Source organism: Paramisgurnus dabryanus, chromosome 12, assembly GCF_030506205.2.
Source record: "Paramisgurnus dabryanus chromosome 12, PD_genome_1.1, whole genome shotgun sequence".
NCBI classification, from domain to species: Eukaryota; Metazoa; Chordata; class Actinopteri; order Cypriniformes; family Cobitidae; genus Paramisgurnus; species Paramisgurnus dabryanus.
Genome location: NC_133348.1, coordinates 14,338,734 through 14,353,050, shown reverse-complemented (window position 1 = coordinate 14,353,050; position 14,317 = coordinate 14,338,734). Strand labels below are relative to the sequence as shown.

The 14,317-nt window shown below is 38.4% G+C and overlaps 1 protein-coding gene across 1 annotated transcript in view; it reads right to left on the bottom strand.

Annotated features, from left to right (window-relative positions):
- nbas (NBAS subunit of NRZ tethering complex) overlaps window positions 1-14,317 on the bottom strand; it is a 205,906-nt gene that overhangs the window by 37,015 nt on the left and 154,574 nt on the right. The window contains exons 47-48 of the mRNA XM_065256755.2: window positions 12,361-12,450; window positions 11,047-11,242 (exon numbers count right to left, since the gene is read on the bottom strand). Of these exons, the coding sequence (XP_065112827.1) occupies window positions 11,047-11,242; window positions 12,361-12,450 (286 nt within the window). The remainder of the gene's footprint in view (window positions 1-11,046; window positions 11,243-12,360; window positions 12,451-14,317) is intronic.

The following is a 14,317-nucleotide window of genomic DNA, read 5'->3' as shown; positions in this document are numbered from 1 at the left end:
TCTTTTTTTTTTAAATCAGTATTTAACTTAAGATAATTTGTAAAGGTAATGAAAAATGACACTCATATTCTTCATCAGTATCTCTTAAAAGTGCCGGCATTTCAGCTCAATGAAGCAGATTATGACAATTATGCGTAGACTACAAAAATTCAAATGCTTTTCAGGGCTGGTGAGAAATGCATCACCGCTCAAACATCCATTTAACCTTCATATTTTCCTTTAAACACTCAAATAGAGGGCTAAGGCGTTGATTTACCAGAGGATACCGAAAACATGTGTTGGAGTACTTCAGTTTCTGTATGTTTCAGCTTATGTCCAATTTGGGAGTAATGCAGTGCACGGCTCAGTGGAGTGAGAAACTTTTCTGCAATGTTGTTAAGAACCATTCTCAGATGTTATTAAGAGCAGTCAAACAGTCATTCACGCACTGCTGGTACGTATTGATGGGAAACTCATTGCACCAACCCTCGAGGCAGCAAAGGTCATAGAGACGATGGCAGTGCATTTAAAGGGTGAAAAGCATCTTGATCACACCCTAGAAACAATATATGCCAAACTCACTTGATGCAGCGCTTTAAAAACAACACGCATGCATGCACGAACGCTCGCTCGCACGATAATCATTTCCCGATGGACTGTATGGATCAATGCTTTGAAATGCCAACAGTGTTTCACCATCAGCACAAATTCTGAGATTTTAAACGCTGGGAGAAAAAAGCCAAGTTAAAAGCCAATTTGATTTTACCACACCCATGATACAGCAATCTCCCCCTCTCTCTCTTTCTTTCATTTCTTTTCTTTCTTTCTAAGACAGATCAGAGTACTGACCCTTATTTGCTATGCACCACTTAACTAGAAAATTATACAATGACAACCCCAAGACACTGTATGAAAGCAAGAGAGAGAAATTCAGAGAGAGAGAGCGTACTGTATCTCTCTTATCTCTATACAGAGAATGCCCAACCATATGTACCTATATGCTACATAAAACTGACTTACAGTAACATTTAACAGCTGTGCACTATTTCACCTGTCCTGAGAATAGACACAGATGACACTGGGACCTTAAATTCCTCTATTAAAGTACTGACACAGGACATGTTTGCTACAGGTCATGTGACAAGGGAAGCAAAGTGTGTCACACGCCAATGGCAGAACTTCCACCTGCATCACCTGCGCAAACACCAGAACACCATCTGTCCAAAAATCACATGCCAAAAGCTACACCATGGATCCAAAACTTTATCTATTTGTTTGACCAAACCAAGGACTTCACTGTTGGTCAACAGGAATGTAAATGATGTGTAATGACAATAAAGGCACACAGAAATAACACCATGAAAAACAGCAGTCAGCAAAAACAGTCTATTTTATGCACCGCACCAGAGAAAATTCATGACATAAACTGTTCAAAAAATTTGAATTAAACAAAACAAAACATATTTTATGATAAAATGTAGTGCTGTTGGTTTGTAGCCACCATTTTTATTGCTCTTTTTGTAGTCGTCTTAATTCAGTTTATGATGTATGAATATATTTTTTTTAAATCTCACCATCCCATGCCCCCCAGCTTAAACACCACTTCCTCAAGCCCGGAGTATAGTCTGTTTTTAACGTGAACGTATGCACGCACGTGGCCTACACAACTATTCTGATAATGAAATTTGCATCATGCACACTGTAAGCGGAAACTAACGTATGCGTACAACGAGACTATAATTCAGCCTTCAGATAAAATATAACACTTATCTCCTTAAAGCACAGAGTCCCCGCTGCCAGAGACTATCCTGCGCTCTGAATGTACCACAGCTTCAAATCCCAGTGTTGGGGAGCTATGGAATGACCAATATGGAATGTTGGTATTCCGATCACGTGTTGAAAAGACAAACATCTACTGTAGAAAACTGTAAAGAGATATATACACTCCAGCATGGGCTGGAAGCAGAGGTGCACTTTAATTAAAGAAGGTAGAAAACTACTGAGACAAATATATATTTGGAGTACACCCTTAACCTGATAAGGAACACTGTGCCGTACACGGCACACCCCCTCCCTTGCACGTGAGGCTGCATTACGTCATTGTAACTTTGAAGCATTAAATCTTCAAAATATACGGTCATGCGGCACATCGTTGTAAAGCTTAGACTTTCGGGATTCCATTAAGCGCACACAGAAAGCATAATATGATTTTTAGCAGTCATAAAACTGTAATCTAGTTGTTAGTTACCTGAACCGGGCGGCGCCGATTTAGGATATTTACTTACCTTCAAAATCTTTCCTTTATCCGCTTCGGTGAAATTGTCCAAAACAAATTGTTCATAAATCCCCAAAAGTCAAAGGAAATGGAATATCCAAGCCTTTTAATCCAAAACGATTTGTTCATCTCACAATCTTGAAGTTTCTGACCGAATTACGATATAAATAGTGTATACAATAAGTTCACTAACAGACATTCGTTCGAATCTCACTTTTCATTCATGATTTATAATGAATATATTCGGATGTCATGTTTATTGTGCAACGTCTGAGGAACAAATGCGCCCCCTTGTGGAATTTCAGCCGTTCCATAAGAGGCTAAAAACAAAGCTGCTACATGGTGCCATAAAGAACCATTTTTGGCAGCATGCTTTCATAAAGAACCTTAATATTCAAATAACTTTTCTGTTCTTTCTGTACAAAGAAACACAAACATCTCTTTGTAATGGAAAAAGGTTCATTAGATGATAAATAAGTAAAAAATCTACTTTTGACTGAATGGTTCTTTGGGAAACCAAAACTGGTTCTTCTACCAAATCATTGGGAAGAACCTTTCATTTCACCTATTTTAAGGGAGTTTGTGAAAATGGTTAACCAGGAGTGGACAAACTTAATAGTTACTATCATTTGTTAATGACTATTACCACAATATAAAAATATCACATTTAAATGGGTAATGTTGGCTTCTAGTGGTGAGATTGCAAATTGTAACCAACCTCAATTTAGAAACACAAGATACGCTACAGTAGCTGCCACAGGACAAACATTGTCTGAGAGCTTGTTGACCCTTCATTGAAAATCTATGTACGGTATACTGTCCATGTCCAGAAAGGTAATAACAACATCATCAAAGTAGTCCATGTGACATCAGTGGGTCAGTTAGAATGTGTTGAAGCATTGAAAATACATTTTGGTCCAAAAAAAAAATAAAAAATACAACTTTATTCAGCATTGTCTTCTCTTCCGGTTCTGTTGTGAAGCACATGCGAGAGACTAAAGTCACGTGACTGCAGTGACGTGTTATCCTCAGACATGTTTGCGAAGTTTTGTTTTCAAACTTACAGCGTTCATCTCCCTCAGACTGTAAATGAAGCCAGGAGGACAAAAAAACCCAGCTGGGGCGCACCAGATAACACGTCAGCTGCGCCGTACGTCATCCGCGTCACTGCAGTCAAATGACTTTAGTCTCGCGCATGCGCTTCACAACAGACGTGGAAGAGAAGACAATGCTGAATAAAGTTGTATTTTTTGTTATTTTTGGACCAAAATGTATTTTTGATGCTTCAACAAATTCTAACTGACCCACTGATGTCACATGGACTACTTTGGTGATGTTTTTATTACCTTTCTCGACATGGACAGTATACCGTACATAGATTTTCAATGAAGGGTCAAACAAGCTCTCAGACTAAATCTAAAACATCTTAAACTGTTCCGAAGATGAACAGAGGTCTCACGAGTTTGTAACGACATGAGGGCGATTTATTAATGACATTATTTTCATTATTTTCAAGTTTAACTGTTGAAATGTATTTAATCTCATCACATTTTGCAACATAATTAAACACTTTCAATAGAAACATGTAACGTGCAAATGTATTATCACTTGAAATGAACTAAGACTTTGTTAAAAAGTTTGCATTTTGTCTCTGACAAAAGACATTATACTTTCTTTTCGGCTGGCTTTTTGGTTGATTAGGTTTACTGTCTGTCTTTGTTTTCTCTGGTGGTGCCGAATCTCCAGTTTTCTTTCCATCCCGTGTCACACTTATCTATTGTTAACTTTTATACCTACTATCTCCTATACCGCCTCTCCACATTAAAGTTTTTGTTCTGCTGCAATTAACATTTTTAAGTTTTAAGTTAGGCTTATATTTTAATGTCTCATTTTGAGTGTACAGTCAATAATTAAAGGATTTAATAGAGATGGGCACAAAAATGTTGTCATGCCCCACTTGTAATGTTCATATTTTAAAACACTGTTCTAATGTAATAAAAACAATAACATACATTATGCAACGGGTTTAAACACCACTGATAATATAGTTATGTAAATTCTTATAAAAGTCCCACATTGCACCTTTATAGTGAAGAAGAAAAGATCACACAAATCGTTATGTCTTTAGCCCCCTTTGCAATAACATGTGACCCTGTGTTAATGGAGCTTTAGGTCAGGGGCAGAGGTCTTTGATGGATCATGGCTGTCTGCGGGTTACAAGGTGCACATGGAGCATGCAATCTCTTTTCAGTGCTGACATAAATCTGTCAAAGCTCCTCAAATGTAAAACAGTTTCTATATATAGCACATGTTACGCGTGTTCTTCATTGCCGAGAACACTAAGTCAAAGCTGAGTCACCAATAACACTGACCGCCTGATTTCAGTCCTGAACTCAGGCCTGCTTAAATAATTTATACGTATGTTCCTAGACTTTTCATCATTTGTAGTTCATTCAAGGAGTTCAGATGCAAAATCCGCTAAGTGCATCTAACATGTTTTCTTGTAATCAGGCTCTAGTGTTTCGGTTCAGTAATTTTACTTCAATGGCAATTAAAAGATTATTAGCCAGTAATTAAAATGCCTTATTTACACAAATATCACTTTAGTCACTTTATATTCCATTGGTATTTGATTTTTTGGCAAATACCAACACTTCTAAAAAAATCTTCTTTGCATGCTGCTGTTCATCCTATTTATATTTCATGCACTTTGCTGAAAAATCGATGTGGGATTACAAATAAAATATATACCTTGTAATGCACTATAAGTCACTTTAGATAAAAGCATCCGCCAGATGCATAAATGGAAACATAATGTAAACGTATACTTATTCCCCATACTGTATGTAAATTCCTGTCAGCCTTTACACGTCTCTTTAAATTATACATTTAAAGCAATTGTCAGTCATGTGTCTGTCTGCAGTCCAACACAATGTCATTCAATAAGGAAACTTAAAGCGTAAGTGTTAAGAAATTTGGTGTCCATCTATTTGTACTACAGCTTAAAGAAAGCTGGAGCTCAGTTAAGAAGTTAATGCAGAAGTGTACAGCAAGTGAAACTTACTGACACTTGAAGTCTGTGACAGGGGCTGATGATGTAAGCATGGCCCGAGGCTCTGTCACAGAGGCGGAGCCAAAGACAGATATCCTAACACATGTGAAATACAAAAGCGCTCGTGACACACCAGACCTGACATAATGCCAGTGGGTCTTATGTTACATCACGGTGACATTTTGAAGACATGCAAGTTTGTGTGAGTTTTCAGAGGAGTCAGAAAACCTTCCTGGTGGCACAAAATGGCACACAAAGCAAACCCAATTACTGTTTCTCTTTATGTACAGTACAGTGCATGTAGCTCAACTGGTAGCACTGTATTAGAAGCACAAAAGTGGCAGGTTCGATCCTTGGGAACACACACATACTGATATTAAAGGCGGGGTGCATGATCTCTGAAGGCCAATGTTGACCAATCACCTAAACAAACACGCCCTACCCAATAGAATCTGGACCTTCTTTTGATAGACCTGCCCCACACATACGCAACCCATGCAATGATGTTGGTTAGTAGACACGCCCCTTACTGCTGATTGGCTACAAGTGTGTTTTGTTACTCACCCGATTCCTTTTTCGAAAGTGGTTTTCAAAAATCATGCACCCCGCCTTTAAAAAATGTACAGTGAATGCACTTGTAAGTCGCTATGGATAACTGCATAAATGTAATTTACTTTTACAATGGAAGAATAAATCTCTTTCTGATGTTGTTATAAAGATGCAAGCACGAATTTGCTTACAAGAATGAGCACACATTTAAACCATGAAACACTAAACCAGATGTTAACAAACAGAAACAAATCCAACAGGGGCATCAGTGCCAGCCTTGAGGAGTATTTAGCCTTTCCTTTGTAATCAACAAGCAGCCAAGTATACACACACACACACACACATCTGAATGAAGACATTAAACTGGCACTGCTAAGCACGGGCATATTAAAGCATCCACTCCGAGGGGAACGGAGACCTTGTTTTAATGACCACATTAACCCCAGTCATTAAGCTTGTCTGCGGTTTAACACACACACACAAACAGAAACCCTACTGTTTAATCTAAACACTGACAGCTTCCTATCATGACAAATGAGCCCAGATTATCAAGTCAAGAGACCACGGCAACGGTACAACCTCCATGTCTGATCCCAAAAACACACTCCTGTGCACACTTGTCTGTACACACGGACCCACAAATGCACCACTTACTATAGTCCTCATATTCATTTCGAGTCATTACATCAATAACTACTTCAGGGTACAAATAAACAAGGGACACTGGGACACAAACACCTGCCAAATGAAGATTTTCAATTCAGTCCGACAAAGCAGCTGTGGTTTGCCAAACGAAAAGTCAACGCTCAAAGGGACCGTGTCATTTTTGTCAGATGCATGGCCAAAATTGAGACACTGAAATCCATGCCCATTTGCCATCGGGAAGTAGATTTAAACAAAACTGTATGCGATTCCAAATTAAGAGAATTTGATATGTAGGCCGACCGATCAATACTGGCAAATGACAAACAAAGAATTAACTTAAAATTTAGGGAACTGTGCTTATTAGAAAACAATGTAAATTATTTCAATCAAATCCAATTACTTACAGTGATCTTTTGGCAGAGGTCAAATAAATTGTTTGTATTATTTGTGACACTGAAATTAAAGAGCCGAAATAATTCGCAAGGATGTTCGACAGCATCTTATAAAACACAAATCAAAGCAATACCATTACTGGCTCAGAACGAAAACTTGGCCAATGAGCAGCCGTGACCAATGACAGCCGCTGTAATATTTGAATGACAACAGATTGGGTGCCACCTCGCCATTAATAACGGGGTAATTGAAAACATAAAAAGCTACAGACAGATTAAAAATGCAAAACCCAATTAGTCCATAATCGCATATTTATTCTCTGATGCATGAATTATTAAATCACAAAAGAACAGAAATATCTTACAGTATTTTGTGCCTCAATAAAAAAATATAGTCATTTTTTTCTGTCCATATTTCAGAGATATTTTCTCAGTCATGTTGAATTTGTTATATCATAAAAATAAAAAAGACTGATAAACGATTAAAAGGACAATCATGCAGAATTGTACAGCCTGTATAGTTTAGCTTTAAAAAATCATTTAGCTAAAGCGCATTACTATCATCTAATCACAATAATTAGATGATATTAATATTTAATGTTGATTAGATTTAATGCATTGACGTCGATAAAATTTCTGATCCCTGAAAAAAAGATATGTATGCTTTTGACCTGCTCTGAGTGCAAGCCGAGAAACAAGCTGTTGAGTTGACTGTCAGGGCAATTTGTGATAACTAAAGAAAAAGTGCAACCTCAACACAGCAGCGAGAACACGTTTGCCCTACCGAATAGCTTTCCAGCCAGGCTGATTTCTGCTGAGCCCAAGTGTGTGATTTTAAAGTGAAAGCAGTCTTCATTCACACCTGATGAATGTTATTGTGAGATTTATCAAAATGCATTGACAGGTAGTGAAAGAGATGTTCAACCGCTCTCTCATCATCTTCTCTGGGTCTTCCCATTTTCTCAATATCAGCTTTTTGTAAATTAAACAGCACAAGTATACAGCATGTTAAAAAATGTATGTTAAAAAACTTGTATATTTATCAAAGGTGCTATGGCAACTTGAAGGTCCGACGTATGGAAATAATCCGACATGTTTGTTGTTATGTTCCTGAACCGGCGCATGCCTGTGACGTAAGTGCATATGCCACGAGATCCACCATGAGCAGACTTTTGCATTTTTACCCTTTAGACGGGAACGTGACGGTAGAGCGTTTTTAAGATATCCACTCTGGAAGATGGTTTTACTTTTTTTGCGTTTTTAAGCCCCAAAAACGTTGTTGCTGTGTAAGCGAAAGGCACATCCGATAAAATATTTTTACGTTTATACCGTCGAGCGTTCTCGTGTAAACAGGCCCTTAACCTTACGGCTATGTTTATGCAACTTGACACTGGTCTGACACATTCAAATGCCTATGGATAGAAGTTAATAGAACAAAAAGTGCTGTGTGACTGCTTGTATCCCCAGTTAATAAAAAACAGTTAATGTTACCCTTATACACTCACCTAAAGGATTATTAGGAACACCATACTAATACTGTGTTGGACTCCTTTTCGCCTTCAGAACTGCATTAATTCTATGTGGCATTGATTCAACAAGGTGCTGAAAGCATTCTTTAGAAATGTTGGCCCATATTGATAGGATAGCATCTTGCAGTTGATGGAGATTTGTGGGATGCACATCCAGGGCACGAAGGTCCCGTTCCACCACATCCCAAAGATGCTCCATTGGGTTAAGATCTGACGACTGTGGGGGCCATTTTAGTACAGTGAACTCATTGTCATGTTCAAGAAACCAATTTGAAATTATTTGAGCTTTGTGACATGGTGCATTATCCTGCTGGAAGTAGCCATTAGAGGATGGGTACATGGTGATCATAAAGGGATGGACATGGTCAGAAACAATGCTCAGGTAGGCCGTGGCATTTAAATGATGCCCAATTGGCACTAAGGAGCCTAAAGTGTGTCAAGAAAACATCCCCCACACCATTACAGGCCATGTCCCTAAACTATAAACAACAGATGATTCAGTTTAGAAAAAAATCACATTTCATCTGAGGTTACTACCCTTCGAAAACTCATACACTAGATAACCAAGCCTATATACGGTGTAAAGTACATCATATGAGACACATTGGCACATTTTGCCATCAAAGTCATAAACAAGCGTAATAAACAAGCCTGAACTTTCAGTTCACACAAACACGGATATTTCTCTTCATACGAGCGCAGACACGTTTCCTCTTTGTAGATTTGAAAGAACGGCCCCTACTCGGCTTTGATAAAGCTCAACCGCACTATATCATCAGCTACACGCGAGCTAAAGTAAACAACAACAGTAAATAAACAGGAACAGAAGATGCCACAAAACAAACACGAAACGCAGATCAAGTCCTGGCAACAGTGAAGTCGTGGTTGCTATGGCACTGAGTTACAGACTGGGCGAGTGTGCGATTTAGGAGTTGATGAGTTTGGGATACAGGGGTAGAAGTGTTAAATACACACAAACACACACACACAACCCTGCGGGCATAAGCCAGACAAAAATAAAGACATACACCACACAAACACCTGGAGCTATCAGATAACCAGAGGCTTGTGCCTAGTTCTCCGCAGGCGGAATTACCGCACCAGCGTCCCGAGGCTCGATGCTTACCTCGGGGGTCGCACGTGCCCGGCTCAGCGCTTCCAATCACGATTTAGGCCTCAGAGCATTTGGCCAACCGTTAAAGGACGCCATGCCTCAGTGAGAAGAAGCCAATACCATTCCTTTCCCTCAATATGTCCATTTTAATGACTCCTCCTCCTTCAGGGCATGACTTCTCATTATAACTCCCTTCATCTCTCAAACTGAAGAATAATTCATTTCATCGAGGAAAACAAATCAAACTGGGGATACAATAGGGATATGATGTAAAGTTCCTAGCAAGCAATACAATTGAAGTTTAAGCGTCTTTTAAAATGTCCTGCATGCTATTAAGCATTAAAATCAACCATTACTTGCTATAAAAAAGCTTTTTATAGTTGACTCTCTGTTGCCCTGAGCCCATTAACAGTTTGTTATGTTGTTGTTTACCACTAAATAATGCTAATCGGTTTGATGGAAAACTGCATCTACTTATGGGGATCTTGAATGGCTCTTTTTGAACCCACAAAGATTAAAAGTTGCATGTAATTATTCTATTAAACAATTGGTTGAATAATCCTCTTTGAAGTCAAATCAGACATATGATAGGGTTTGCTTACATAAATAGTCATTTGCATAAAAAAGTTTGGTGAAAGAATAAATTATGTGATTTGGAGGTAAATGGATTAACGCTTGTGTGTATTAAGATAATGCTTTTGTCCTAATGTCAGAAAACTTTTAAACTAAAGAGTATTTAAAGGGATAGTTGACCGCAAAATGAAAACTCTTTCATGTTGTTCTGAACCTGTATGTTTCTTCCTTCTGTTGAATACAAAAGAAGATATTTTGATAAATAATGGTAAGCACACAGTTAATGGTACCCATTACTTTACATAGTAGGAAAAGCAAATACTATGGAAGTAACATGATCTTGTTTGGGGGGTGCAAATATGGGTTTTGCCTAGGGCGTCAAAATGGTTAGAAACGACCTTGAATCTGGTCGTTCATCGTCCCATCAGGCTCCTGTAGCCAAACTGAATGTGCCTATGGTGTACAGCGCTGTATCTGATTTCCCTTTCATTTCTAAATATTCACAAGGCCGTTCTCCTGAGGAAAGCACTGACAGGCATGAAAAGTTTCATAGCTGTTCTATATAATAATTCCCTTTCTGGTTCTCGCACCGATGCATGCAGACAGACAGAGAACAACACAGAACAAGGCGGAACGACACCAAAGCAACACGAGGTTAGGAGAAAGAGCATGGCCGAGCAGGCAGTCGCTAATCCCTTGGCAAAATAAATCTCACTCCTTCACACACGCACATCATGTGTGAGAATAGTTAAGCAGTTGCTATAAGCAAATACTGACTCACAAAGGCCCGCTCTGTAAAATGAGATTACATTTATGGCACCTTACAGACGAAATGGGCTAATACCGAATCGGAGATGTGGAAACACTGTAATAATATTTATGTGTGAAATGCAAATCGCATTTCAGGCCAGTGTTGTTATACGCAGATTTTTTCATACCTCTCTGTTTGGCCAGCAGGCTTTTAGAACCGCCTGGCTCCTGAAGAACACCAGTAGGTGGATGTCCTGATCGCTGAGGTTGAAGGATTGTTCCAGAATCTGCAGAACCTCGATCCGGGGTCGCACGGGTTTGGCATCGTCCCCGCAAAAAGGTCGTAACCAGTTCAGCATGTCCTCGGATGTGACCATGTTCCCACTAAAATGCATTAAGATAAAATAACCATGATATCACCAAGATAAAAGACCAAGCAAAGAATGCATTTTTTGTATTTAAAGGGACACTCCACTTTTTTGAAAATATGCTAATTTTCCAGCTCCCCTAGAGTTAAACATTTGATTTTTACCGTTTTGGAATCCATTCAGCCAATCTCCGTGTCTGGCTGTACCACTGTTAGCATAGCTTAGCATAATCCATTGAATCTGATTAGACCATTAGCATTGCACTAAAAAGTAACTATACTCTCATTCTGGCATAATAATCAACAACTTTGCTGCCAACAACTTTATATAAAAATAGTCCCCTTGGTAACTTTTAATAGCAAGGACTACTTTCGGGCACTGCATAATATCATTGCGCCTGCTGTAGCCATGTTACGGCGGCAAAGTCCTTGATTATTACGCCAGAATGGGAGTATAGTTCCTAGGCATATCTGCCTAGAAATTCGCAACTTTTAATTTTTACGTTTTAAATAGGAAAAATATAAAAACACTTTGGTTATTTTTTTGTGCAATGCTAATGGTCTAATCAGATTCAATGGATTATGCTAAACTATGCTAAAGTGGTCCCGCCAGACCCGGAGATTACACCAGAATGGAAGTGTAGTCCTAGCCATATCTGCCTAGAAAATCGCAACTTTTAATTTTCTGTCGGTTTTAGTACACGATATAACCACAGAAGAGTCAAGTTTTAAATAGAATAAAATATCGAAACTCTTTGGTTACTTTTTTGGCGCGATGCTAATGGTCTAATCAGATTCAATGGATGCACCAGTGGTAGCACCAGAACCGGAGATCAGCTGAATGGATTCCATAACAGTAAAACTCAAATGTTTAACTCTAGGGAAGCTGGAAAATGTGCATATTTTAAAAAAGTGGACTGTCCCTTTAAGTATGTTGTACATATTGAAGGTTGGTTTTTATATACATTGCTTCTCATCTTGTTAGTAATATCTTATCCTTTTGTATTCTTATTTAGACATAAATTATAGACTTTATGCATGAAAAACCATCTGTTCTTCTTCTTCGAGGTTAACCACAAGGCATTTGGCTTCAATAGCTTGGTAAATGGGGACAGAGCAACAAAGAAGCACTTACCCGCTCTGTACATTAGTGTGCACTGCTGCAACAATTCCTTCCAGTACCTTCAAGGGGTCTGCATAATCTTTCAAAGCGTCCTTGTCACCACTGAAAACACACACACACACATACAGAAAGAGAGAGAGATAGATAGATAGAGAGAGAGAGAGAGAGAGAGAGAGAGAGAGAGAGAGAGAGAGAGAGAAACACAGAGCTTGAGTTTTGATTCAATGTCTTGAGGCTTTTGAGCAGCTTTATGACTGCAAACTTTGTGTTTATGTGTGTGCGCGGACACCAGAGGAATAGATTTTCACACTGAGCAATCTTAATGTCCTCTGCTGATGTTATCGCTGCAGGGCTCCTCTCGTCTCTTCTGGCCATGCCCGTCTGCCCCCATTAAAGGTGCGATAATGCTACGTTTTTATGTAGGAGGCTGCACCACATAATTATGTTTCTGTTAATAATTGCTTTGCATTTTTATGCAAACATCCTCTTATTTGTTGGCTCTTACTGCAGAAATCTGCTGATAAATCATTTGTTGCCATCAGAGGCCTATGGACATGTTGCTTTGCCATTCCTCATGATATCAACAAAAAAAAAAACAGTTTTCTTGTACTGTATTTTGTACTTTCCTTTTACTCTTTGGTTCGGAGGGATCACAGTTAATGTAATATAAGTAATGATTTAGGAAGGATTAGAGATTTCTTTATATTGCTTACAAAACATTCATCTTCTGTATAAAATGCAGTATGAGACAGATTGGAGCTAAAGTAGTTTCCATTTTTGAAAAATGTTTTACAGTCTTTCGACGTCAGTCTATGGACAAATCCATGACGTCACCCATAGGTTTGTGAAGAGCTTTTTGAAGCCAATAGTTGGTGGAGCATGCCATCGCCATCTTGGCCATGCGTCACCATGCATCACTAAAAATGGGTAAAGAGGTGGGACGTGGGTGAAGCTGAGGTGGCTGGTTGCTAAAACCACAGCCGCCTAGCTCCACAGTACTGACAGCAGTGCCAGTTCACCTGTCACTCAAGTGGCCACTCCCTTAATTATGCAGAACTATAAGGCTAAATATAATTAAAATAGATGAGTTACAAAAAAATTCACCTCCCTCCAAGTTGTCATGAAGGGTAAAATTTGCTATATAGACTAAAATACCCGTTTTTACCAGGCTGTAAACATTACTTTTACAAGATATTCACTGCTAACTACATGAAATCGTCCTACATAAAGAACATTCAGTTAAAATATAACCTTGATATCTTTAATATTGATTGAGTAAGATCAATGCAAGAATGTAAGAAATCAATGCAATAAAACAAACTTTGCTCCTAATTAGATTATGAGACTTTCGCCTGTATTTTATAGACAGCATCACATATCAACCTTTTGATATTAAATTCGCTTTTATTATACACATACTGTTAGAATACAATTATTACACTACTTACTGTAACCCCTGTATGTCTTTAATTATATTTAGTATATAGATATAAAAGTTTCTGTATGTCTTGTTTAATTATATTTAGTTTATAAATATAAAAGTTGAAGAAAAATTATACAATAAGCTAAAGTTTAGTTTAAAGAATTTACAAAGTTACAAAATACACATATATGTTACTCAGAGGTCGCTTTAACCGAAAACATTTCAGTGATTTTTTTTTAGCAGTGGCAGAAAAACATAAAAGCCATCTGTTATTTTAACCGTTTTTGTACAACTTGTAAATGTAATTCCCAGCCCTTTCCAGCTTTTGGCAAGTGCGTATTTGACTTAATGCAGCACTGCACAGTTTGATCTACGTGAAATTCTGCGAGAGACTGATTGTTTACTTCACAAATAAAAACATGTTTTGAGTCAGTCGTCTGCAACATGGTGCCCGCGGGTAGAAGGTTGCCTGCACAGAGTCTGTGAGTTGCCCATCAAACCACATTCTATTAAAGGCGGGGTGCATGATCTCATTTGAAATCACCT